Raw genomic sequence first — 25,734 nt, forward strand, 5'->3', positions numbered from 1 at the left:
CGTCAAAAGCATGAGCAAAAAAACGCCATCTAGCATTTGGCGTTTTCTAGTATTTTTTCGCGCAATAATAAGTGGCTGATTTCTTTTCTGAATGAAAAACAGTCACAAAGCATGAAAAAATGCCAAGAGACACCAAACGTTAGATGGCGCTGTGATTTTTTCGACACTAGCACCAGTTCCCACCTTTTTAGGTCTGAGGTTTTTTTTTCAAAAAGAGCGCAAGTCCACTCTTCCAAATTTTACGGGAGAGCAAAAACAATAAAAAAATTTCTCAAAAATCAAATTTGAGAAATTTGAAGCCTTCAAGATAGATTCTTGGTTCACTTTTAGAGCCAAATTTGCTGGGAATATTTGAATTGCTGAAAATATTGTTACTAAAAAGATAGGGGACTTACGCTCTTTTAGCAAAACGACAATTAAAATTTTTTATTTTTTTTCAATTTAACGATAATTTTCCGACTTCAGTCCTTTTAATTTTTAATTTTCACTTACAAATCGTCAATTCAATACATAAAATGAACCAACACCAATCAAATAACGATCATTCTTCATCATTTCTTTGAAAATCTCAGCTTTGTCTGCAATGAACCCGAGAAGCTCCCTATCATACGGAAGGCTTCTGTAAAGCCGGTAAAGATCCTCTGGAATGAAGAGAAGAAGAGAGATAAGGTAATCGTACTGGCTTTGCTGATAGCATGGCTGTTCTGACAGTTCTGGAGAAGAACCGGGATGGTAGCAACTTGGCGTCATTCTCGTAAACTAATGGTTCGAAATGGCTCGTTTTCCTAGTGGGAAATTTTGCACTGCATTATTCCTAAATCCTTCGTGTGCCGAAACAAGCAAATTTCAGTCCACTTGAACTCTTATTTGTCAACGTCTATATTTCTTATGACAAAGATTTTCTTGAAGAATTGAGTAAAATCAAATGTTCCTTTTCATCTGAGGAACATTCATAGCTATCTTGCCTCTGACAGTCCTGATTATATTTGCCCAGTCAGCAGGCATGTTGACTTGAATGTTGTTTTTTTTGGCTTTCTCTTTCCTTGCATGGTCCCAAATCACACTCTAGATGATGTGACCAGGTTCCAGAAACATCTGGTCAGTTAATTCTAGTTCTTCGGCAGCAACTTTCGATGAAAAGTAAGACAGCATTCCGGCAACAATAGAAAATCCTGTTCTGACCCATGCATGCATCACTACAACCTGCTTCAGATTTGACCAAATTTGGCTAAGCAACAAATATAAAGCAGAGGCAACCTCAATAGCTCAAATTAAAGTTATTGAAAATAAAATTCAGCATTCAGATAAAGTTATTTAAACTAAATTATTATGAAAATTATTCTTTGGGTCCATTAAATTACTTTAATCACTAAATTCACAAAAAAAGCGGATCAGAAGCATCACTTAGGTCCATTCTGATCTTACTAGCATGACGAGAAGAATTCTGTGTCATATAAATTGAAAAAGCGAAACTGAAACTATAGTTAACTAACTATATAAAGAAGGCCCGAAGAAAAAAGTTTTCCATGCCAATTACATGCAATACACAAATGAACAATCATGAATTAGACTTTGTCTTTAACCGAACAACCAGTTGAATTTAGCCCCCAACAAATGTCTGTTCTAATCTCATTTATATGGACAAAAGACAATGCAAGCGATGTTCATTCAATTAGCTGAGCTACAGCTAAATTTAGCCACCCATAATTTTTAAAACAAAGACAGATTCTAAGTAATGGTACAAAGCTCTACAGCTCAATTAAATACGAGATAGATATGAAGAACAATCAACCATACTTTTTCAGTAATAAGCAGAACCGAGTCCTAGCCGAGTAGATAGCGAGCTAAAATTCGAATCCTTTGTCCGAAGGGAGGGGGTTCGATTCCTGGTGTCACCGGTTACTGGGTTTGGGACGATGGTTAGCGGTGTGACTCTGTAAGCTTAGCCAGAGTCTACCCAACTCTAAAATGGGTACCTGGAGAAATCTGGGGAAAGTAAGTAGGAAGGGTGTGCGTAAGCGCAAGATGTGCAGCCTCAGCCTGCCATTGCACTTCCTGGCTGAAGGGCCATGAAACGGAGATCAAATAATTCAGATAGCAGAACAGTAGCTATAAACATAAAAAAGAGGTAGAGTTCTTTAGATTAATTAAATTGGAGGAAACAAATTTCTGGTAAACTTGAGTTTTTCTCTGAGAGAACCAGTTAACATACACCGTTTCATTTGTGCCATAAAAATGAAAGTTTCCAAAAATCGACTGATAAATCAATACTTTGAATGTTATAAACTCCCGTGGTCTTTATTAAAAGAATTATGATCCCGTTTATAATATTTCAAGATACTGCATATTTTAACGTGAGCAGCAATTGAGCACAGAGTAAATACATAATCCAAAAATTTCATTAACTGTTTTACATGACGTTTTATCTTAATAACACTTTGGAGATTTCACTTTATAAACCTCCCTAGTTTTGAAATTTTCTGCTTTTAGGAGACATAAGACTTTGTCTAACATATTATGTAACCTTGTCTTTTTCAAATCTCTTGTGACTGTCTCTAGCTTTCTGTTATTTTCCCATTGCATTTTGGCCGAACAGCCTACATAATCCAGGAAACGGTGATAGACTTGAGAAAAACCACAGACACTCTTCCCGATATTTGAACTATGAAAACTATGAACACTGTACTCCTCTTCACTGTGTCATACGGACTGCCCTTTAATTCTCTTTCTCCTCTTCACTGTGGCATACGGACTACCCTTTTATTCTCTTTCTCCTCTTCACTGTGGCATACGGACTACCCTTTAATTCTCTTACTCCTCTTCACTGTGTCATACGGACTACCCTTTAATTCTCTTTCTCCTCTTCACTGTGTCATACGGACTACCCTTTTATTCTCTTTCTCCTCTTCACTGTGGCATACGGACTACCCTTTAATTCTCTTACTCCTCTTCACTGTGTCATACGGACTACCCTTTAATTCTCTTTCTCCTCTTCACTGTGTCATATGGACTACCCTTTTATTCTCTTTCTCCTCTTCATTGTGGCATACGGACTGCCCTTTAATTCTCTTTGATAACAGTCTAAATCAGTATAAAAACTTCCATCGGAATCTTTCAGAATAGCAATAACTTATGCCATACCTTTGGCATAGAACAATATAATCAGATTCCGAAACGTTTAAGAATCACCTCGTGTTTGGGACCTATGAAATATTTACCAAAAGGGCACGAACGTTGATTTTGATATTCCCGTTTTGCCAGAAGGGCTCAATCATCTAGAAAAAACTGGGCCTTTTCGCGTAATGTTTTTTCATGAATTTGGCCCGACGCCCTTCTGGCAAAATTTTTAACTCAGTCAGGATTAAAGATACACCCATTTTGAATAGAAAAATTGACAGGTCTCTTCGAGCTGTTTCAAACCTTGTGCTTAACTCATTTCGGAAAAGTGGACTTGTGCCCTTTTTGCACAGCGCCACAGAAGTTACCCTCACTTTTTGGAAAGACTTACCATAGCTACGCATAAAAGTTGTCACCACTTAAATTAAACCTACGGATCGTATGACAAGAAAGACTTATGTGGCTTCAGGGTTCAGATATCCCTGTAGAGCTAAGCACAATTTTCTCATACATGAAGATTAGTGAATGGCTGAGACTTACTGAAACTACCAGTTATACAAGGTGCGACAGTTTTTCCAATCTACCCGTTACAAAGGGTAAAATCTGCAGTGCCGTTGCAACGTTATAATTACCAGTTATCAGTGTCGGGGAAATAGTTTAGTTTCAATGAATCCAAAAATGCAGGAGGGTCCCCTTTTAAAACCTGCATTTAACAAACAATTATACTCATACACAAGCGTGAGAGGAGGGAGGGAACGTGAAAGGAGAGGGGGAGGGAAAGGTGGAGGGAGAGGGAAATGTGAAGGAAGAGGGGGAAAGTAGAGGCTTCGTATATATCTATCTTTGTGTTTTTTTTTAATTTATTTTAGGGAGTCGACTAAGGAGGGGGGTGGGATGAGCTTTCTGTGTACCTTCTGGTGTATAATATGTCACTTACTTGAATTATTCTTTTAATACACCATTTCTTAGATTTCCTCTTCTTAATTTTTCCGTTTATGCCTTTTCTATCTTTATCTTTGGCTTTTGTTATTTGACATTGATGTTTAACTCTTCTTTTCTTCTTTGTTGTTCGACGAGTAGTTGCTGTAGATCGCGTACGCGATGTAGCCGCCTAAGAAGTATTTAAACAATAAACAATAATAATATATAAACAATACATACAATGAAATTCTCATCCCACATTCATTACCTCAGCTTTCATTTAGTTCCAAAACTTGTTGCATGCTAGTAGCCAATTAGCTCTATTCCAATTCTATTTAACCAAAATAGCTCTATTCAAATTTGATTTTAGAGCCACCTTGGTGCCGAGCATCGTCATTATTTTTGTCTTCGTCTATTCCACCTTTGCTTTTATTTAAAGATCCAATCTTTACATGTGAATTGAAATAGCAACAATCATTTCTATAAATAAATTTGAATCTTGATAAGCGTTAAACCACGAAACATTAACTTAAAGAATTAGCAATTTTGGTAAAAAAAAACTATATTACTACTAGCTATTTTTGTTAATAATGTTTAAATCGTTATTCACCGGAGTGCTTTGGGAAATTTTTTAGGTCCTACCTTGCTTTTTATCATTGTAGTGACACTAAGAATTCTTTGGGGATAGTGTCTGAGGCTCGGAGTACTCAACAAGGATCTTTGTTTCCACGTTTTGCAGGACCACAGCTGTGAAATTCTCTCCCGGAGGGGGGTAAAGCCTCTCCAACGAGTCAGACAAAAAAAAAATGGCTGTTTCAAACGATCTCCAAAAAATTGCCTGGAAGGTACTTTCAACACAATTTTCTTTTGGAAATTGACAATAGTTTTATACAAAAAGTGATAAAACTGCTCTAGCTCTGGCCCTTCCACAAAATTATATGATTTGCTTATAATATTCATATATGTTCGTAAAGTACCTAACGACAAGGGGATGTGTGTAACGACTAAAAGCTGGTACGTGTGATTAAAAACAAAATTCTTTGAAGTCTTCCAGAAAATTTTACTTTCCAAAAAAAATAGGTATTTTATATTGGATACACATCCTAAATAAAAAAAAAGGATATTTTTTTGTGCCCCCCTCGTTAAAGAAAGCTTTTATTAATCGTAAATTCCATTTTCTGGCAAAAGAAACACATTTTTCTACTTTGATATGAAATAAATAAGTTGCCCATATTAGTTATTTCCTCAATTGGGTTCAATATGATGGTCGGGTCGATCATCCCGTTAGATGGTAGAAAAAAGGATTTTGGTTGCAGCTTTCCACGTGGACTAACGAGACTAATATCAAGCCCATGAATATCCTAAATAGCATAAGAAAGGTTAGAGTGGTTCTCAGCTACTCTAACTATGAACGGACAACAGGCTCTAATGGGCAAAAGACCTCATTCCCTTCGAATAAAGCTCCTAGTTTCAGATCTGCTGTGATGTTAGACTTTTTGGATATAAAAAAGGTTTTTGGTTGCAACTCTCAATGTGGACTAACGAGACAAATATCAAGCCTATGATCATCCTAGATAGTATGAGAAAGGGCAGGGTGGTTCTGAGCCACTCTAACTACGGACAGATAAGACTCTAGTGGGTAAGAGACCTCATTCTTTGGAATAAAAATCCTAGTTAGAGATGTTTTGTGATGTTGAACTTTTTGAGAGGTGATGTGCAAGCAGAAAAAGATTCGACACTTGGTGCAGCATGTAGCTTTTGAGATTATAGTCTGCATGAAAACTAGCTTTAAAACAGAATAGAAATAAAAGGAATAAGTAAAATAAGTTCTAATAGAAATATAGAAATTCTCATAGAAATAAAAGGAAATTCTACCAAGAAGTTCTAGTGCTTTCTTCGCCTATACAATTTTCAATAGCAAACAAAAATTGAGCAGGGCATTATGAAAATTTAAATATATATTTTTTTTTCTGTCTTAGGGATTTAAATAAAAATTATAAAATCCACTGCCAAGAGTATAAGAAATTCACACCAGAGATGACTTCACAGGTAAATATTGAATCGCAGTAAAATCTGTACATTCAAAAAAAGAGCGAAAAAGCATTTCCTTTTTTAAAGAGTGAAAGTTCGAAAACAGAAATAAAAATAAAAAGTTCGAAAAAGCGGAAAACAGCATTTACTTTCTTACAGGATAAAAAAAAAGCAGAAATTCGAAAATAAAAATAATAAATTTTGAAAAAAGACGAAGAAAGGATTTAGTTTTTAAAGGGTTTTAGTTCGAAAATAAAGGGTAAAGAAGAGTAAAAGTTTGAAAATAAAAATAAAAATTAAAAAAAAAAAAAAAAAAAACAAGAAGAGTTTACTTTTTAAATGGTAAAAGAGGGTAAAATTTCAAAAATGAAAATAAAAAAATCGAAAAAAGAGGAAAAAAAAAGGTTTGCATTTTTAAAAGGTAAAAGTTTGACAAAAAAAAAAGTTCGAGAAAAAAGAAGTAAAAAGGCATTACTCCGTTTTGATTTCAATAGCAAAGAAACATATTACCAAAATGTTGCATTAAAGTTTATACGTCTTGTATAATTTTTTGGTTAGATATTTTGCTGCCGACCTACAGTTTTAATTATTCCACGCAAAGCAGATTTTGCCTTCGTTGAGTAGATGAGATTCAGCTTTATCTACCAAATTACACCTTTGAAATTCAAAAACATTGTATTTTGTATCGGAAAATGTGCCGAAAATCACTGAAAAGGGAAACTATTCTCTACGTCAGTTTAGATTAGTCAATAAGAAAAGCCCTTTGTAATGTTACACAACTGACTCGATCAACGGATTTTTTAAGGTTCAATTATTTTTCAATCATAAATACAGAAGATACTAAATATACAAATAACCGCCAGAGAGATAAGCTTGTTTTGTACGGATAGATCTGATAGTAGTAAATTCAACTTTATCAAATTAATAAATCAATTAATAAGTAATTTAACAAATCAAAAAATTTAACATAAACACATCCACTCCAAGGCCACAGTACGATATGACGGCGTAATAATCAAACTAAAAAAAAAAAAAGGCTCGGAAGGGGTTTTAAAACCAAAACATAACTACAAAATCATGTACCCTGCTACTAATAACTATTAACTGCTACTATTAATCAACTCCTTCCTTAACACACATCAATCGAAATTAAATACTAATTTTAATGATTTCATGCCATTTTTTCTATCAAATATGTACCCTATTAAATTAATCATTAAAATCATACTTAGTAAACAATTCATTCTTCATCAGCTTTTTAAATTCCTTCAAATTCCTAATTTTAATATTCTTCTCCTGAGGCTAACATAGCTGCGCACGCTCCTCCTCTATCCAAATCTTTTCAAAGGCTCTCTCTGTACACCCTTTAAGGAAGTTCCGACTTCCCTTAAATCTTTCCTTACAACATTCTCCTACCCCAACCGGGGACGACCTGCTTTTCGCTTAACCCTAGACGGTTGGCCGAAAAGGCCAATCTTAGGCAATCTGTCATCCTTCATCCGCAGAACTTGCCCTAGCCGTCTTTATTACATGAAATTATTCTATTATTAATTATATGAAATTAGAGATGCACTTACCGCAGATGTGCTTGGACGTTCCACACGTCGTCGTTGTATGCGGCCAACAACTCGCTCCGTTTCTCTTGTCCTTGGAATAAGGCGCGGTGAAACATCACCTCTCGGGGAAAGGGGTAGAATTCCCTAAATTAAAATAAATTATAGGGAATTGTGTCTATAGCCCTCCCCTCTCCATTTTGAATGTAGTTATGGCTGGCATAATCAATAAAAACGTAAAAACAGTTTTATTTGTCGCGCATTTCTATTCAACGTTTTTAGTTTTCGCACTAAAAGGAAATTCTACCAAGAAGCTCAAGTGATTTCTTCGTCTACACTATTTTCAATAGCAAACGAAAATTGAGCAGGGCATTATGAAAATTTACATATATATATATATATATATATATATATATATATATATATATATATATATATATATATATATATATATATTGTTTTTGTCTTAGGGATTTAAATGAAAATTATAAAATCCACTGCGAAGAGTATAGGAAATTCATACAAGAGATAAAACGGAAATTTGCTCAAGAGAAAAAAACCAACACCACCTATCTTTTTTCTAACAGAGCCATAAAGCTAGTTGAAAGTATTGAAACAAAAATTATCCATATTTATTATTTTTTTTTTTACTTTGATTTTAGATTCGACTAAAGATAAAAAGAATCACTGCCAAAATCGCATAATATCCATTTTTGAGTACATTTTTATAACTAGAATCTACATTATTTTTGTTCTGCATACTAGCTATTTGTTCTAGCATAAGGTTCTGTATACTACCCTCTACCAAATTCCCTTTGATTCTGTGGAAGAGATCAATCAACAAGGAATCTGCCTATCATAACACTTAACTATGTATTACAACAAATTTACAACGTTCAGTCAAGAACGTATCCAGAATTTTTCCGGGGATGGAGGGGGGGGGGTAAGAAAAACTTTAAACAACGCACGGACAAGCCGGAGAAACATTCGGGGCGGGGGAGGGGGGGGGGGGGATCAAATCCCATAACCCCTAACCTTGGATACGGCCTTGCGTTCAGTTAAAATTCAAGTTCACGTAAAATGTTTGTTTCACATTTTTGTGGCTATACTGGGCAACGCTGCCACAAGTAGTTTCAAACTCACCGGCACTCATGTTAATGGTCAAGCGATTGGTGTTCATTTACTTTCTTCTATCAACTTGTTTAAAATTGTTAAAACATAACGTGGCATTGTCTCCACTTTTACGCCGTTACTATAGTTTTTTTTCGATTTTGTCCCCTGAATTGAATACAGAATTTTTTAAAACTATCTTTAGCCTATCTTTTTAGCCTATTTTTTTTTATTTTTTTAGCCTAATTTAATATAATTTTTTTAGCCTATGTTCTGCATAGTAGCCTCTACTATTGTATAACAAAAAAGGTAAAAAGAACAAAAAAGAATTTATTTAATTTCATAGAATGTGAGGACGTAAAAAAACCTACACAATGAGCTAAAATTTGAGCATATACAAATTAAAATTAAACTCAATTTCAACTTGTTATGCATTTTTCTGGGTATTGGATCGCGCAAAACAGTTGCCTGGATTATCAAAAAAAAAAAAAAAATCTTTGGCAAAAATTTCAAGCGGACCTTGAACCATGGGGAGGCTTCCAGAGGCATAGTCTGGGACTGGCTGAAGATTACTGCAGAAGCTGCAGCCGACAGTTCAAAATGACCGTCGGAAGTAATTCCAATATCTATTGGTTCCGGACTGGACAGTTCTATATCACCCGACAAAGTTCCTGCTTTGACAGAGTTCTTTGACCTTGTCCCGCCGAAGTAAAGTAAATAAGTTGCCTAGTAGATAATAGCCACACGAAAAATCATGGCAAAATATGCAGCATTGGAAATAATCGCGAATCGCTGCATCGCCACACTTGGAATAAAAGGCGTATATGCGTATCAATTTTTATTAAATATGTACATTATGTACATTTTTATTAAATATGTACATTGTGAATTTACATTAAATATGTAAGAAAAGAAAACAAATGCATCTAAAGGCAAATTCTAACATGAGAAATTTGAGAAGTAGTGTAATTATATACCTTTCCCTTAGTTTCGATATTGTTCAACCCCCCCCCCTCAGTAGCAAGAATCCCCTAACGAAATCAAAGAAAATATAAAACAGATAGAGACGAATCTTAGGGTCTTGACACGAGTGCAACAGGAATAAAAAATAAAGTATAGATTTGTAAAATACAGACAAAAAATACATATATAATTATATATAAAAAATATAAAGAATATATACTTGCCACATCGAAAATCATGGCAGAATATGTGGTATTGGAAAGAATCCCGAAACACTACGTTACCACACTTAGCGTAAATGGCATATCTGCGTATCTTTCAGTTTTTTTTTGTATTTACACAAGGTTACTAAATCCATAATCATTAAATATATCATAAAAGGAAAAAAAAAACACTTTTTGGTTCAAATTACTAACATAAGAAATTGAGAAATAGTGTAATTATGTAAATTGTAAAAAATTAAAACTTTCTCAGGACGGTAAATTTTACACCATATGGAATAGATATGACTCTTTTTTTTAGCAAGAAAATGACATAAAATCCGTGAAACGAGCTTTAACCATTTTTATCGTGGTAACAAACTAAGTAAATTGAAAACCGTTCCAATAGTAACTAAAAATCTAGAAAAATAATTTCCATAACTTTGTATTCACAAACAGAACACCCTTGTTACGATAATTCCAAATATGTAAAATTTACTGTGTTTAAAAATTATTAATAAAAAAAAATTGCATAAAAATTACAAAAACCTAATAAAAAAAAAATTAATTAAAAACAAAAAATTTCATGGTCTTCGAAAGGGGAAAAATATTCGGGATTAGGAGAGTTACAGATCTTATCTAAGGACTTCAAATCAGTCCACGCCAATAAAAAAACAGAATTTCGGATTTTCCTGAGAAGAAAAATACAAAATGAGATTCACGATGTAAATCGTAATCGTAACTACGATTTGCCATTTGGGACCGAGTGTTTGGAATGTGCTTCCGGCGAGTATTAAGAAGGCTGAACATCCACAGCAATTTAAAAAAAAGATTAAAGAAGTATTTAATCGGAGTGGAGGATGAAGAACCGTAATTTGTTATGGGTTTCATGGACATCCATGGATTATGGATGTGATAGGTTTTTGATATTCATTTTACTTGTTATTATATATATGTATATATACATATGAGTAATTTAGTTGAATTTATGGATATTGATTGTTGTAGTTGTTCGTCCTCGAAGCTTTGTTTCTTCTTGGACGGGTTAAATGATCATATTGTCTTTTTTTTAAATAATAATGATTAATTAATAATTTTTTTGATTAAAGTTTAATTCAATTCAATTTCCCGAGAAGGAAGGTCACGGGTACTTATTTTTTTTTCTATGGCAATTAAGCCTCAAAGTATCAAAAGGCAATAAACAGATTTTTAGAAGATTATGCAATGTTCCATAATTGCCCATCAGCTACTGGAAGACAGGAAGGAGCTAAGTAGACCTTTTTGTCTCGGACATATTGCTTGAAGCCTCAAAAAGTATTTTTTTTCAGACTAATGGTAAGAGGTTATTCAGACGAATATGTACTGATGACTTACCTCCTAAAATCTCTTCGTTTGGAAGAATAAATTTAGTCCAGGCATACAAAATGAATATTGAAGGGGTGATAGTTCCCCTCTTATTGCAAAAACATGTTTAACGTGAAATAAAGGATCACACTCTCATTTGTTTACCCTCACAAAGGCGGAAGGGAAAAAGGGCACCCTCAAGAATTATTTGTCCAACGACCTCCCTTCCTTTTAGAATGCAGACAGCATAATCTTAATTATATTTTCGCAATTCCAATCCCCTTCCTTTAAAAAGTTTAAATGAGGAAACACCTTTTCAGGGGTTATTTTACATCCAACGCTGCCATTCAAAACCTAAACTTTAGGGTAAAGGGCAAGGAGTTGAGTGGGACGGCGTATTTTCTTCTATTTAATATTACCCTGAATATGCTATTCAGAACAAGCGTAAAAATAAATTATATACACGATACATAGAATAATTTCTCTTTATTTGAAGCTTTAATGAAGATATTCGCTTTTACTTTAAAAAAGAACCTCTTTTTCCGTAATAGTTTCAAAGAATTATTGTGCACTATTTAAAAAACTTAGCAATCCAAATTGTCCCTTGAAAGAACCTTGGTACTTACATCAGGGTCACAAGCAGGACAAAACCAATTTTCTATAGGGACAGTCTCCAGGGGCGGATTCATGCAGTCCATATGATAGCCTCTATCGCAGCCATCGCAAAGAAGCATACGATCCTCACGATCTGGTCTGCCACATATCTAAAAATGAATTTATTTTTAAACGGTTCAAATTTTTTGGATTTTTTTTTTTTTTTTTTGCCAGAAAACAGAGTAATATCACAAGAGTGGAGACTTGAAAAGGTTTCATTGCACGCAACGCAAAATAATCTATTTAGTGTAGAGTGCGACGTTCTTTTCCTAGTTCTATAGATAAGGAGAAAATTAAAGAAATCATGCAATCGAATACCTTCTACTACATCCACCAAAAAGAAGGCTACAACCACCATGATGTGGTCTACCGCTCATTTAAAACAAAAAATATTGTTTTTGCAGAAATATGTTCCCGTCCATACCGTCCATATAGTTTATTTAGCTGCCCTAAGGTTTTACTCCTACTACTTACAACCAAGGGCATATTCAATACTATTGTTCGGAGGGAGGGGGGGGGGGCAAAAAACTTTACCAAGTGCATCAAAAAGTTGTTTATATACATTTTGTTACTTTTTACGAGTCGGACATAAATCTAGGGGAGGGGGTTGAAAACCAGCAGCTCCCCTGGAACGGCATTGCTTAAAACTCATAGCAAAAAGCCACCGAGTCCATAATGGCTTTAATTGCCTCCCTCAATAAGAAGAGTAGAAACACTGCAATTTTGCATGGGATTTTTGTAACCTTTGAGATTTTGACATAATTAAAATTAGCTCGGTAACTTTCTTTTTTGTGGGAGTGATAACACCTAATTTCCACAATTTGAGGACTAAACAGTAGAGGTAATTTCAGTAAAATTAAGGACAAAGGTTTTGAAATATTATCCGTGAAGGCCTACAGAATGGACAAGTTAGCAACTGACGTGCAAGAGGTTGTTTCTTATTTTTTGTCTCCATGTCTAAAAGGAAGATAAGGGGAAGTTGAGGTACGTTAAATAACAAAGGGCGTCTAGAGCGAGGGAAGGGAGGCTTGTGTCATGCAGGAAGGCTCTGTGCTATACAGGAAGGGCCTGTGCTCAAGGCCGTACGCAGGATTTTTTTTGGAGGGGGTTTTACACAAAAAAACCTCAAAAAACGCTAACAGAATTTGTTTGTATCCATTTTTACAAGTCAGACAAACATTTCAGAGGGGGCTCAAACCCCCCTAATCCCCCCCGCTGGGTACGGCCTTGTCTGTGCTATAGAAAGGAGGACTTTGTTCAGATAATCAGCTGAAATTAAGGGCTCTGCCTCGAAAAAATCAATTTTACTTGGGTTTTCCCACACTTTGGGTTTACTTTGGGTTTTCCCACAAAGATTTTATATTCTATTGCACTATTGTTTTATCTTACCAGAAGACAAATCCTTGGCTTTATATGACGAATCATGCGAGAATGACGAGTCAGAAGTAGAAAACTAGTTGAACTTCGTAATTTTTATGTATCAAAATATTTTTTTCTCATAAGTCCGTTTTTTAAATAAAACATTTTCGTAAATCCAAATCAAATATATATATGGTAGTGTAACTTTTCACTTAACTAACTCAAGCCATTAAATAAAAACATGATCGCTTGTATTTTTGTAAAATTCTTCCAAATGTGGGAACCTAAACCCTTAGCTTGCCATGGATACAACTTTTCATCGACCGGTTTTCAGATTTCAATTTACCATTGACCGATTTCATCAACCGGTTTCATTTTGATTGTCTTTGTTTTTTTTAAAAGAAATTGCTAACTTTAGAATACAAGACGAATAAATAAGCGAATCTTATACATTTTATTTGTGATTACAACCATATATTTCATTATGTATATTGTATTATATATTGTGTTATGTAGAATTCTAGTTGAATGACCATTCTGAGCTATATATGCAATAAAATAAAAAAAAAATACATAAAATAAAAAAATCGTAATAGGAATACCATGTGCTTTATGATTAACCAAAATTTAAATCATTGGTACATTCACGCATGCGAAATAAGCCTTCTAAGAATTATAGACTTCAGACACCGAACTTATTTAAGGGGCTTTGGCATTAATTTAAGATTTCGTTTGATTTTTCATGCTAAGACAGGAACGGCGGATCGAGAATTATAGAATTATAGACTTCAGATATCGAACTTATTTAAGGGGCTTTATTTGCTTACATTTGAAAAAAAGTTTTTTTTTTGCAATTTTCAATTATTCGTCTAAATTTGAGTTTACAGTCCAAACGGTGTTCAATAGAGCAATTTTTTTTACATTTGCTTACATATTTGGGTGGGGAGCAGGAACCGCCGTTCCTGTTTTAGCATGAAAAATAAAACGAAAAAAAAATTATTATTCGTGTAAAATTGAGTTTACAGTCCAAACGGTGTTCAATAGAGCAATTGTTTTACATTTGCTTACATATTTGGGTGGGGAGGGGGTATGTCCACTCGTCCCACCGTTCCTGTCTTACGATGAAAAATAAAACGAAAAAATAAACCCCCCCCCCTGGATGAACGATGCTGCTTTAGTTTTATATTTTTGTTCTGAGATTTCTATGATGTAGCATTAAAAGTGCCAATTAGACCAGGTTTGTCCCCCCCCCCTGGAATTCAGCTTATGGACGCCCATGTTAAGTGTTCTAACTTTCCCTCAATCTGTACGCCTATCTTGCTCTTATTATACCAAAATTGAATCTTTTTTCACTAGTAAAAAAAAAACTGCAAAAAAATTTCATAATTTTGAATCAGTACTTCCATTGCTATTCCACATTCGTATATACAAATTCAAAAATTTCAATATTTAATTTTTAATTGCAAAGACCCATATACAGACTCAGACACGACCTCAGGAAAGCCTTCTTACTCTTTTCAAGTTTAGAATTTTCGCTAACGTGAAAAAAATTATTTTTAAAGCCCAATCTAATTCCAAAATATTACCTTGCCAAAAAGCCGTAGCCTATTGAAAAGCCCAAGTCTCATAGCAAAAAGGTCTAAGTACTAGTTAGTTTTAGCTTTCATAATAGGTATAGGCGACTGAAATTGAAACTTATAGAAAATCAATGAAATACAAGGCAGCATCAACATTTGCTGATTCCAAATCTAATTCCCAAATATTACCTTACCAAAAAGCCGTAGCCTATTGAAAAGCCCAAGTCTCATAGCAAAAAGGTCTAACTACTAGTTAGTTTTAGCTTTCATAATAGGTATAGGCGACTGAAACTGAAACTTATAGAAAATCAATGAAATACAAGGTAGCATCAACATTTGCTATTAAACTTCTAATTTGAGTTGTTGTATTTTGTCTTTGTGAATAAACACTCTTTGTATCAACAAAGCAATCCTGGGCAAGTTACTAATCTTCAATGAAATTAAGTTTGTATTGAAAGTATTTCAAACTTCCGAGACAAATATAGTATTAACATTTCACTGGTATTTTTTTAGGTGCCTGAAATGATGGGTTATACCTCAAAGTCTATTATTTTAAAAATTACAAAAAATCGCTGAGTATGCCTTCTTCTCTCTAACGAAAATCCTTTTTTGTTTTAGACGAAACAGCCAGTTTCAACCAAAACCGAAATCAACTGTTTTAAACGAAACAGCTGGTGAAAAAAAAAACAACGCAGATTACAATGCAAACATTCCACTCAAGACCTCCGCTTCACCGTCCTCAGTGCAGAATGAAAAAAAAATCGATAAAACTCCAAAGATAACTTAAAAAAAAAACAACAACTAAAATAGGGAGACCCTCTCGAAGCAACGGTGGAAGGCTAACTTAATAAAAATACAATACTGGATGGCAATTCAAAGGTCTAAAGGTCTCATGCAAGTTTTCAGGGAGGTAGTTGAAATAAAAAAGCACATTAACCAAAGGGTAACCCTCAATAGAAACACTGGGGAAACCAACATAAGCCCCATTTATAATGAACTTTATCACTATTTTCACTAATGATAAAGTGCTAAGATTACTATTATCACTAAATTCGAGGAGCATGTGTACATTTGGACCAGATGTACTACTAGATAGGATACCTGGTTTTCACTCTTTGATATTCGCATTAATTATTTCTATATAATTCGCCTATTTTGCCACTTTCATTTGTAATTGGGAGGGAAGAGAGTGAAAACCACGAAAAAACTGTATTATTCTTATGGTAATTGTATGATATACCCCTATCTAATATTCTTCTAATATGTTTCTCTGATGCTCAATCTTAATGAAATATACCGAAGTAAGATGAAAAATTAATACTTTAGAAACAAATTTGGGCTATATATTTGCACATTACGGGGGGGGGGGGGGGGTAAAGTATAGCGGATCTGCATGTCTAATGTGTTAGGTACAAATATTCTACATAGTATGTAGTAAGAATTGTTTTCTGACTTCACACAGTCCAAATACTTTGCTCCCCCCCCCCAATATGCAAATACATAGCCCAAATTATACATTTTGCATTTGTTCTGTCACTTCTCTTTGTCTTGTCTCACGCTAAGTTGAAAAGACCTAACAAAAAAACGGTTCTGCAATGCATAAATGAATGAACAATTTGAACAGTAGGGGGTATTTCACAAAAGTACCATTATTTCTATATAATTCACGTATTTTGCCACTTTCATTTGAAATTGGGGGGAGGGTTGAAAAAACCATTAAAAACTGTTATATTCTGATTTTCTCTTCAATAAAGCTTTTTAATTCCGACCTTGTAAAAGAAGTATCGATTGGGAGGTAGGGGGAGCACAATTCCCCCCCCCCCTAGATTCTAAAAATTATCCTTTTTAGTATTTTTATTTAAATAAAAAAAATAATCCTTCAAAAAACGGAAGCCTGGGTTGGAAGCCTCATAGGATGTACTTTAAGGTCCAAAATTTGCACTTGTTCATTTAAGATTAACGATATCATTGTGAACGGCCATTCAAACTATAAAATCCATTGATTTATTGCCCCATTTTTCAATTCGAGAAACAATTTCAAATAATTCTGGAAAAAAAAAATTCAAAATAGGGTTTAAAACTGCAAAGTTTTGAAGTGTGAGTTGAATTTGCCAGGTGGTAAATGTAAAAAAGGACTCACCTCACATGAAGTTTCATCCAACTGATCTAGCAATTCATTTAATTCTTGAATTGTGTTTGAAACAGGTATTGTTTTGATTATTTTATCTGATCCTCTGCCTTCTCTAATAAATATTTTTTCAAACACCTTTCTGTCCATGGGACATGATGTTACATTCTAAAAGAAAAGGATAATTATTAAAAACAGAAAAGACTCTGCCGAAGAAAACGAAGGTTGAGACCATAGTCTACTTACACACCTATACCTCACCAGCTAAACTTAAAAATACTGGCCTAGAAATACAAATTTCACTCCCCCACCCCCATAGAAAACAACAATAACCACGGAACATAGTAACTGAAGAAAATCCCAAATTGGTAATGGGTTCGTAAAATGAAATTAGGTTGACAGCATAAAAACGAGAATATACCTCCTAAAAAAAAAAAGAAAAAAAGATGGCCTAAAAACGAAACACCTTCCCCATACTATTAAGATTAGACATGAATTTTACCTTCTGTGAAAAATAGTGACCAAAAAATGCCCCCCCCCAAGCAAATCACAGCCCATTATAACTGAAATAAAAAATAACCAGTTAACAAAAAGTTCAAAGAAGCTTTTTCATTTAACACTAAATCGAGAGTGATATTCATTATCCAGATTCAACTGGACAAGAATCTGCAATTACAATATTTTCCCCAAGAATACTGAAAAAGAACCAGGAACGCGGAACACTGGAACATGACGTCAAATCAAAATAAGAAACACATCATTGAAATCACCATAGTCATGCAGATAACAGTTCAACAGGGACAAATCCTTGTCGTTGACAGTGACCGAAATACCTAGAGATTCTTTTGTTGTTCCACTGTCAAAATTTTCCCTATTGAACTGTTATTTAATAATGATAATAATAGTTTATTTTTACCCTCTTTACAAAACATTAGAAATGCGGATAGAGGAGTATAAAGGAAAAAAAGAAAAAAAACACAAAAATACAACATAAGAAGTAAAAAACATCGAAGAATGAGTCTACATATCAATCAAACAAAACTACAATACAGGAAATTAACAAACGAGACACCTCTGATGAATACCAATACAATTTAAACACGGATGCAATTCAGAGGAAAATCCACAACACGTTCTCTTCGCTTTTGGGATCTTAACGAAATTTCTTCCATTTTCACAGTTATATCAGCAACTATTTCTTACTGATATAAGTATTCCTGATCCATAACGGATGGCCAAGAAAAAACTTGCAATGTACGAAGAACTATCTACGGATTAAAAGGTGTTCAGTCTTGCTAAGAAACTTCCGAACCGGTGAAATAAAAAATACACGGGACACAAACAGAGCATTGTAGAGCCTAACTAGGCAATTCTTATCAAACTGCCCTTTTATTTTGGCGATCCTACCATAGGTTTTACGAAGTTTTTCCTTGATAGCTTGAATAATAAGAGCTCGGGTATACTTCATAGACGTACCGAAAGGTAGCCCCAGTAAGTCGTGGAAAGGCAGTATAGTCTTCGAAAAGGTCTGAATAGTTATGAACCTAAAAACTGAAGGTTAACAGTTCCCCATCTTGATAAACAGAGGAACATCCCCTGTTTGCAAGTGTATCACTAGCTATTTTCTTCATCTATTCTATCAAGTTTCCCTTATTTTTATCGACTGCTAAAAGGCTACTGGAAAATTGTGGAGATGCTTAAATACTTGTTCAAAAACGAATTCCTGAATATAAATTCGTCTTGAAACGCCCAAAACACTTACACCACCTTAGATCAAATGGAAAGTCAGTGGCCTGTAACCCATTTTTTTTTCATATTTTTCAGCCTCCCCACCCATTCCTACAGATTATACTGAGCCACCTTTTGTATAATGGTACGTCATTGGTTACCATATGCTGACACTCCCAAAACTCACTTGAAACATTATCCAGATAAGCCAGAATAAGATCAATAGAGAAGATTGTATTACAATGAAACACCAACCGCTACTTTCTGAGCTATCTTTGTTTTATTTGACATTGATGGATCCAAAAATTACACCTACTCACAGCCTCTTGAGGCGAAATAGTAAACCTATACTGAAAAATATACCCATGCTCAGATCACACAATCCCTTGGCATCACTCCATGGGATCCAAACTAGGACCATGTGACCACCTTCCATAAGGGTAAACTTTCGTATCGCATGAACAACTGCCTCAAGAAAATCTATTCACTTTCTTCTAAGGAGACCTCTTTGGGCCCTTGTTTGATAAGGTGACAAGATAAATATATAGACACGCATCTGGTTTTAATTACCTAAAGGGGGAATTACCAAGAAAATAGCACGTGAAAGACACTAATTACCTAAAGGTTTTAATTACCTAAAGGGGGAATTACCAAGAAAATAGCACGTGAAAGACACTAATTACCTAAAGGTTTTAATTACCTAAAGGGGGAATTAGCAAGAAAATAGCACGTGAAAGACACTAATTACCTAAAGGTTTTAATTACCTAAAGGGGGAATTACCAAGAAAATAGCACGCGAAAGACTGCTCTGTTTTGACACTCCAGATACCAGCCACCCATTGGGGATTATTTCAAGATTATTTCAAAGGATTAGAGCAATCTTTCAACTCCTTCAAGCAAAAGGATAAAAGCGGCACAAAGCCTAGTCATGAAGTTAACAAATAACAGTGGAAGAAGTAGAATAAGATATTCCAAACAAAATTTCTTAATAGTCAACAAAAATGGTACTTGTATGATATAGCCCCTACCTAATATTCTTCTAATTTGTTTCTCCGACGTTCAGTCCTTATGAAATATACCAAAGTAAGATAAAAATATAATACTTTAGAAACAAATTTGGGCTATGTATTTGTACATTAGGGAGGAGGGGAATAAAGTATAGCGGATCTGCATACCCAATGTGTTAGGTACAATTATTCTGCATATTATGTAGTAAGACTTGTTTTCTAACTTCACATTGTCCAATTACTTTGCCCCCCCCCCCAATGTGCAATTTTATAGCGCAAATTATACATTTTCCATCTATTCTGTCACTTCTCTTTGTCTTGTCTCACGCTAAGTTGAAAGAAAAAAACCAAAAAAAAACGGTTCTAATGCGTCAATGAATGAACAACTTGAGTGGTAGGGGGTTTATCATACAAGAACCAATAAAATATTTATATAAATCTTTTTAAAACCAAAATTTTACATAATTCATTACCAGAAGAGTAAAAGACAAAACCATAGTTATTGAATACAATAATTATAAAAAAGAAAATTTTCAGTTACTATTTTTTATCTAAAAGCCAAAGTGTTCTTTTTTTGCACTTAAAAAAAAAAAAAAAGTCATACCCAGTAAGAGCATAATGTCCTTCATATCCCTTTGCATGGAACTCCCCAAGACTATTTTTCCTTAGTAAAGTGTCTTTTCTCCTGATTTGGGTTTATTTACAAAATTTCAAGTTAATAAGACCAAACACATTAGTTCACAAATCAGTAACTAAAATTATAGACGAAGTGATTGACTCATAATCAAAAAGTAGTAGAACCAAAATAATGCTTACACAAGCAACAGAGACGGTTTTAGGGGAGAGACAGAGGGGGGCACTTGCCTTGGGTGCAAAATTTCATATAAATAGCCTAACAGATATAATCATTTCGTAATTTTTGAAATTTAATTTTCATTAAAGTAAGGTAGAGGGCGCAGTTAATAAATGAAAATAATTAATAAATTATTAAATAAAATAAAAATAAATAATAGTAATCAAACTGATTAATGACAATCAAGTTATTAATTAACAAATTGAAAATAATCTCGTTAATAAATGAAAATTTTGTTAAAATTTAGCCTGACAATTTTGTGGAAGACAGGAGGGGGGCGGAACTAATCAAAATTTTGCACCGGGCACAAGAGATGCCAGAACCGCCACAGACAAGGAAGAGGGGGAGGGGCATTGGAAGTGCTCATAGTGTCCTCTTCTAAATAAAAAAAGCCAAGTAATTACAATTACACTACAGGAGAAAAATTTGGAGCCCTCCCACTCCTCTTATAGGTTGAACCTCTGTATACCTATGAAAAGAAAATTACCCATTAAAAATACCCATTAAGAGAGAATTGGTAACTAAAGGCAAATTAAAGTTTGTTTAAAGGTAAAGTTTAATAAACAAAAAAATTAAATACATACATTAAATAAGTAGATTGATTAAATAGTACAGCTAACTAAAAAATAAAATGAATTAAATAAAGCTTAATTCTTTAATTTACTCGGTATGGGAATATTGACATAAAACCAATAGGCATTTATAGTTTTAAACTGTCTCATTCTATGAAAAAGGCAAAAGATTAACTCGATATGAGGAGAGGCCAGAGCTATGATTTAGGATTCTTTGTCCAAGAGGGCAAGGGTTCGAATCCTAGTGTAACTAATTATTCGGTTTGGGATGGGGGTCAGTGGCGTGACTCTGTAAACTCAACCAAAATCAACCCAGCTCTAAATGGGTACCTGGAGAAATCTGGGGAAGGTAAACAGGACAGGTGTGCGAAAGCACAGGATGGCTGGCCCCCAGCCCCCCACTACACCCCCTGCATGAAGGACCTTGAGGCAGAGATCAGCAATAGCAGTTTGGACCTTAAGGGTCTAGTGCTGCATCCTTTTCTTTTTCTACATTCTATGGGAGCCTGGAACTTCCAACAATTATTCCTTTTACAGATGGAAGATTGGAAGACATTCACACAAAAAAGAGGCTTTTCCTAGCTAATCCCATAAAAAGGCCATCAAATTTCCATGTCAGGAAATTAGTTTTGTACACCTAGGATGGGTAATCCAGAAGTCATAATCAAAGGGAATAATTTATAATGGCCATAAGAAAATGTCCAAATACCTGTATATTTTTACCAGAAAATGGACATGTTGATACCCTTTTTAGAGCAAAATCTGATTCATCTGTTCAAGCTGAAAGTCTGATTTTTGGAAAAAGTACATTCTGTAAAAATACATTCAGTGTTTTACATTCTTGCATTGTTCCCTAAACGATTCAAGAAAATTATGATAGGGTACATCTATTGGGCAGGGGATGGTTACCTTTTTCGGCAATGCTCATAAGAGGGTTGGTCTGGGCCCTCAAAGATATTAACATATTTATGGTTTTGCCCATCATGTCCTTTACTTATCACTTTACTTTTTTATTCTTTTCATGCGTGCCATCTGACTGGCTTTTAGGTTAGCTTTCACTATGATTATTTTTTAATTCTCCACGCCCTATCCTCCAAGAGAGAGCTATTCTCTCTAGGTAGCTGTCCCTTCTATCACTATGTTTCAGCATTTAAGTTCTATAAACATCAATTTTACCTTTGACCATTCTAAGATACATTCCAGACAGAATGTGTGGTCACATGAATCTGGTGTTGCGATCTCTTGATTTTGGAGTCTTAGCAAACATATTGGACATCGTTCAGAAGTTCCATCGCTATCCTCCGATCCACTATCAACATGTTTTTTCGGAGTTTCCTCATCATCATCTGTTGATGAATCTAGAACAAAAATAATTAAAGTAACAAGGAAGCTTGCACACAGAAAAACCAAAAAAGCAGTACAAGATTGAATTCCCGCCTAATATTAAGGATCCTGTCCACATTCAGGGATCCTGTTAGCATAAAAATAGTTTTAAAGAAGGTGTGTTGAGGAAGGAGTTAAGTGTCGAATGTTAAGTTAGTGGTAGCAGAATACATGACGTTGATGGGTTTTTTTAACCCCTTCTGAGGTTAATGTTATTTTTTTTTGTGGATTTGTTTGGTTATCCCTCCTTCATATCATATTGTGGCATTTGGAAGGGATGTGTTTATGGTATGTTATTTTGTTAATAATTGATATTAAAATAAGTAATCAGTTACTAAGAGCAAAAGAAGAATTTCTGGGAAGGTTTATTCATATGTGGTGTACTTTTAAGCCCAACCTGTGTATATACTTTAATGTGTTTTCAGAAAACTCACGGGCTTGTGTATGGCCTGAACCATATTCACATCAATTGATGAAATTATATTTGTAGTTACAGATGTTATGATTTTCTTGTCTCATGGAGAAAATTATAAATATTAATTTTAGTTCAGTTTCCACTTATATTTGCACCTGTATATTGTGCTAAGTAATTTTACAAATCTATGTAGATAAAAAAAAAACTCCAATTATATGTATATATATATATATATATATATATATATATATATATATATATATATATATATATATATATATGTCCTTTTTTTTCAAACTACTTTAACTTAATTAGCATATCCATGAAATGTGCGTTTTTTTCTTAATTAAATAAAAAAAAACAAGTTTGTTTCAACTGAAAGTAAGGAGCAAAATTAAAACTAAAAACAAACAGAAATTATACTCTACATGAAGGGGTTACCCCCATTCTCAATACCTTAATCTTCATGCTACAGTTTTTAGCACTTTTAAAAAACCTTCTTATGGGGAAACTCCTTCATATACAGAATAATTTCGGTTTGTTTTAAGTTTTAATATTGCTCCTTACTTTCAGTTGAACAAACTTGTTTTTTTTAAATAAGTATACAATTCCAATAAAATGGACAGATAGTACAATACTCATTTTAGATAGGTATTCAAGTGAGTTCCAAAACACATTGACAATGCACACTGTGATGTGTTCATATTCTACCTAGGCCTATTGTTTTTAGATACCAAAAAGGTCCTTGGCCAGAACTTTACTAGGTTTAGGATAAATATGGACAAACTTCAAGTGATTGATCACTTCTAAAGAGAACATGTTCATACAGTAAAGGCAGTGCCATTGGATTCTTTACTAAGTCCTCCTTCCAATTATCCCATTAAATTGCATGTCCAGCAAGATAAGGTGATGTCGAACCTCCTCTAGAAAATCTTGCTTGTTGTATTTTGAGATTATGATCTGATCCCAGCTGAGCCTTCATTCAGCATTGAGCCATTTTTGATTCTTGAAGGCTTCTAGGAATTGAGATTGGATGGTGACTTCAGACAAGCTGTCCCAGAGTAGGATGGAACAGACCAACTGTTGACACACCTGGTGCAATGGAGGACCTGCAGTTGCTTCCACAGTTGTCTTTGAATCAAGGTTATTTTGGGCAAATATATACATGACTGACATAGGAGCAAGGGGAATGTCGTTTTTATATTCTTTTCAAATGTAATAATCATTTCACTTGCAAATTTCCCACCTCCCCCCCTTATGCTCCAATATACAGTCTGAAGAAACAGGTTTGTAGACAAAAAAAAAATGTAAATAACAAAACATTAACTTTATAATCTTTGTTGAGAAAACAGTGGGACAATAAATCTTTCTTTTTAAGTTTTATTAAATACATATAATTTTTTTAAAGCAATACATAGAAATTGAATTTATATAGGTGAAAAGGAGGAAGTTTTTAGAACTGAGTGATAGGAACAATGCAGGGGGACCATCAAGGCCAACCCCTCATCACCAAATCATATTTTGTGTTTAACTTCTATTGGTGGGTGGACTATATGTAGTTCAGAACATTACCAAAATCAGCCTGTGCAAATATTTCATGACCCAACAAAGGGATTTAATCATTTTCAATTCTGTGAATCCCCCCAATTAGTAACATCAAACAATCATAACTTCTCGTCAAAATCAAGATGTGAACAACTATAATCAGACAGTTGTAAACCAATGGGTAAATACAATAAAAAATAAGCAGACAGAACAAGTGCAAAATAAAAGAAATTTAATCAAGGAACATATCCAGCTGCCAGTGCAAAATAGATATGGAATTCTAAGTGATGAAACAAGGAATGAAAGTGACAATGGGAGCTATATAGGTGAAGCAATGCCCTGTGTATAGACAGGCGGTTTATTGAACATTAACAATAACATAAATAGCAGAAGGGATAGAAAAGAAAATATTAGAATCTTGTCCCCAGCAGTGCCAAACACATTTTGAATCCCTAAGAGACATGAAAATGTAAACCCTGAAAATAAAGCAAAAAAAGCAAAAAAAAATCCAATGACTATAGCCATCAATACAATCAAGGAATATCAGTGTAGTGTAAACATGACCACTAGAGAACACAACAAGCAATTCCCTAACCACAGCACAATTATCAAAAGCTTGAAGAACATACTAAATGGAAACAAGTTTAAATATGACTTGATAAACAACAATGAACATGCTCAAATGAAAACTCCACGGAATTATTAGAAAAACTACAAAATTAGGAAACTGAAGTAAAGATTGAAATAAGACAAAAAATTAGTTTGAGGTCTTATAAAAGGTGTGAACTTAAAATGACTGAAGCTGATATAATGGAATGTTGGACACTGAACTGAGAATTCACCAGATAAGAGATTATAACTTTTTAGCAAGGAAACAAGAAAAGCAGAAGATAGCAATGCTGTGCTAATTTCTTTTGTAAGTGATGCTTTGCCTACCCATATCTGGTTTACAGGAAGGTCTAAAGATGTTGTTCAATATAATAGATCAATCATACAGTGCCATAACTGTCAAAAATTTTCCCATATTAAAACAAAATGCAGGTCCCCAAAACCATCTTGCCTTAGATGTTAAAAATCTTGTCAATCTAAAGACTACTACTACTACTGCTAACAACTCACCGCAGCACCAAGTCGCCTGAGGCCAACACAGCTACGCACGCTCCTCCTCCACCCCAATCTATTCAAAGCCTCCCTTTTTACACCCGCCCACGAAGTTCCCATTTCCTTTAAATCTTTCTTTATGGCGTTCTCCCACTCCAGACGGGGACGACCTG

General features: G+C 34.3%; 1 protein-coding gene across 1 annotated transcript in view; it reads right to left on the bottom strand.

The window, feature by feature from the left end:
• Nucleotides 1–25,734, bottom strand: part of LOC148939592 (uncharacterized) — a 72,773-nt gene that overhangs the window by 33,588 nt on the left and 13,451 nt on the right. Inside the window, exons 2-6 of the mRNA XM_089107134.1 lie at nucleotides 22,294–22,475; nucleotides 16,970–17,125; nucleotides 11,866–12,003; nucleotides 7,647–7,769; nucleotides 4,055–4,228 (exon numbers count right to left, since the gene is read on the bottom strand). Of these exons, the coding sequence (XP_088963260.1) occupies nucleotides 4,055–4,228; nucleotides 7,647–7,769; nucleotides 11,866–12,003; nucleotides 16,970–17,125; nucleotides 22,294–22,475 (773 nt within the window). The remainder of the gene's footprint in view (nucleotides 1–4,054; nucleotides 4,229–7,646; nucleotides 7,770–11,865; nucleotides 12,004–16,969; nucleotides 17,126–22,293; nucleotides 22,476–25,734) is intronic.

Source organism: Artemia sp. Qi Xiang Cuo, chromosome 21, assembly GCF_049724085.1.
Source record: "Artemia sp. Qi Xiang Cuo chromosome 21, ASM4972408v1, whole genome shotgun sequence".
Lineage (NCBI taxonomy): Eukaryota > Metazoa > Arthropoda > Branchiopoda > Anostraca > Artemiidae > Artemia > Artemia sp. Qi Xiang Cuo.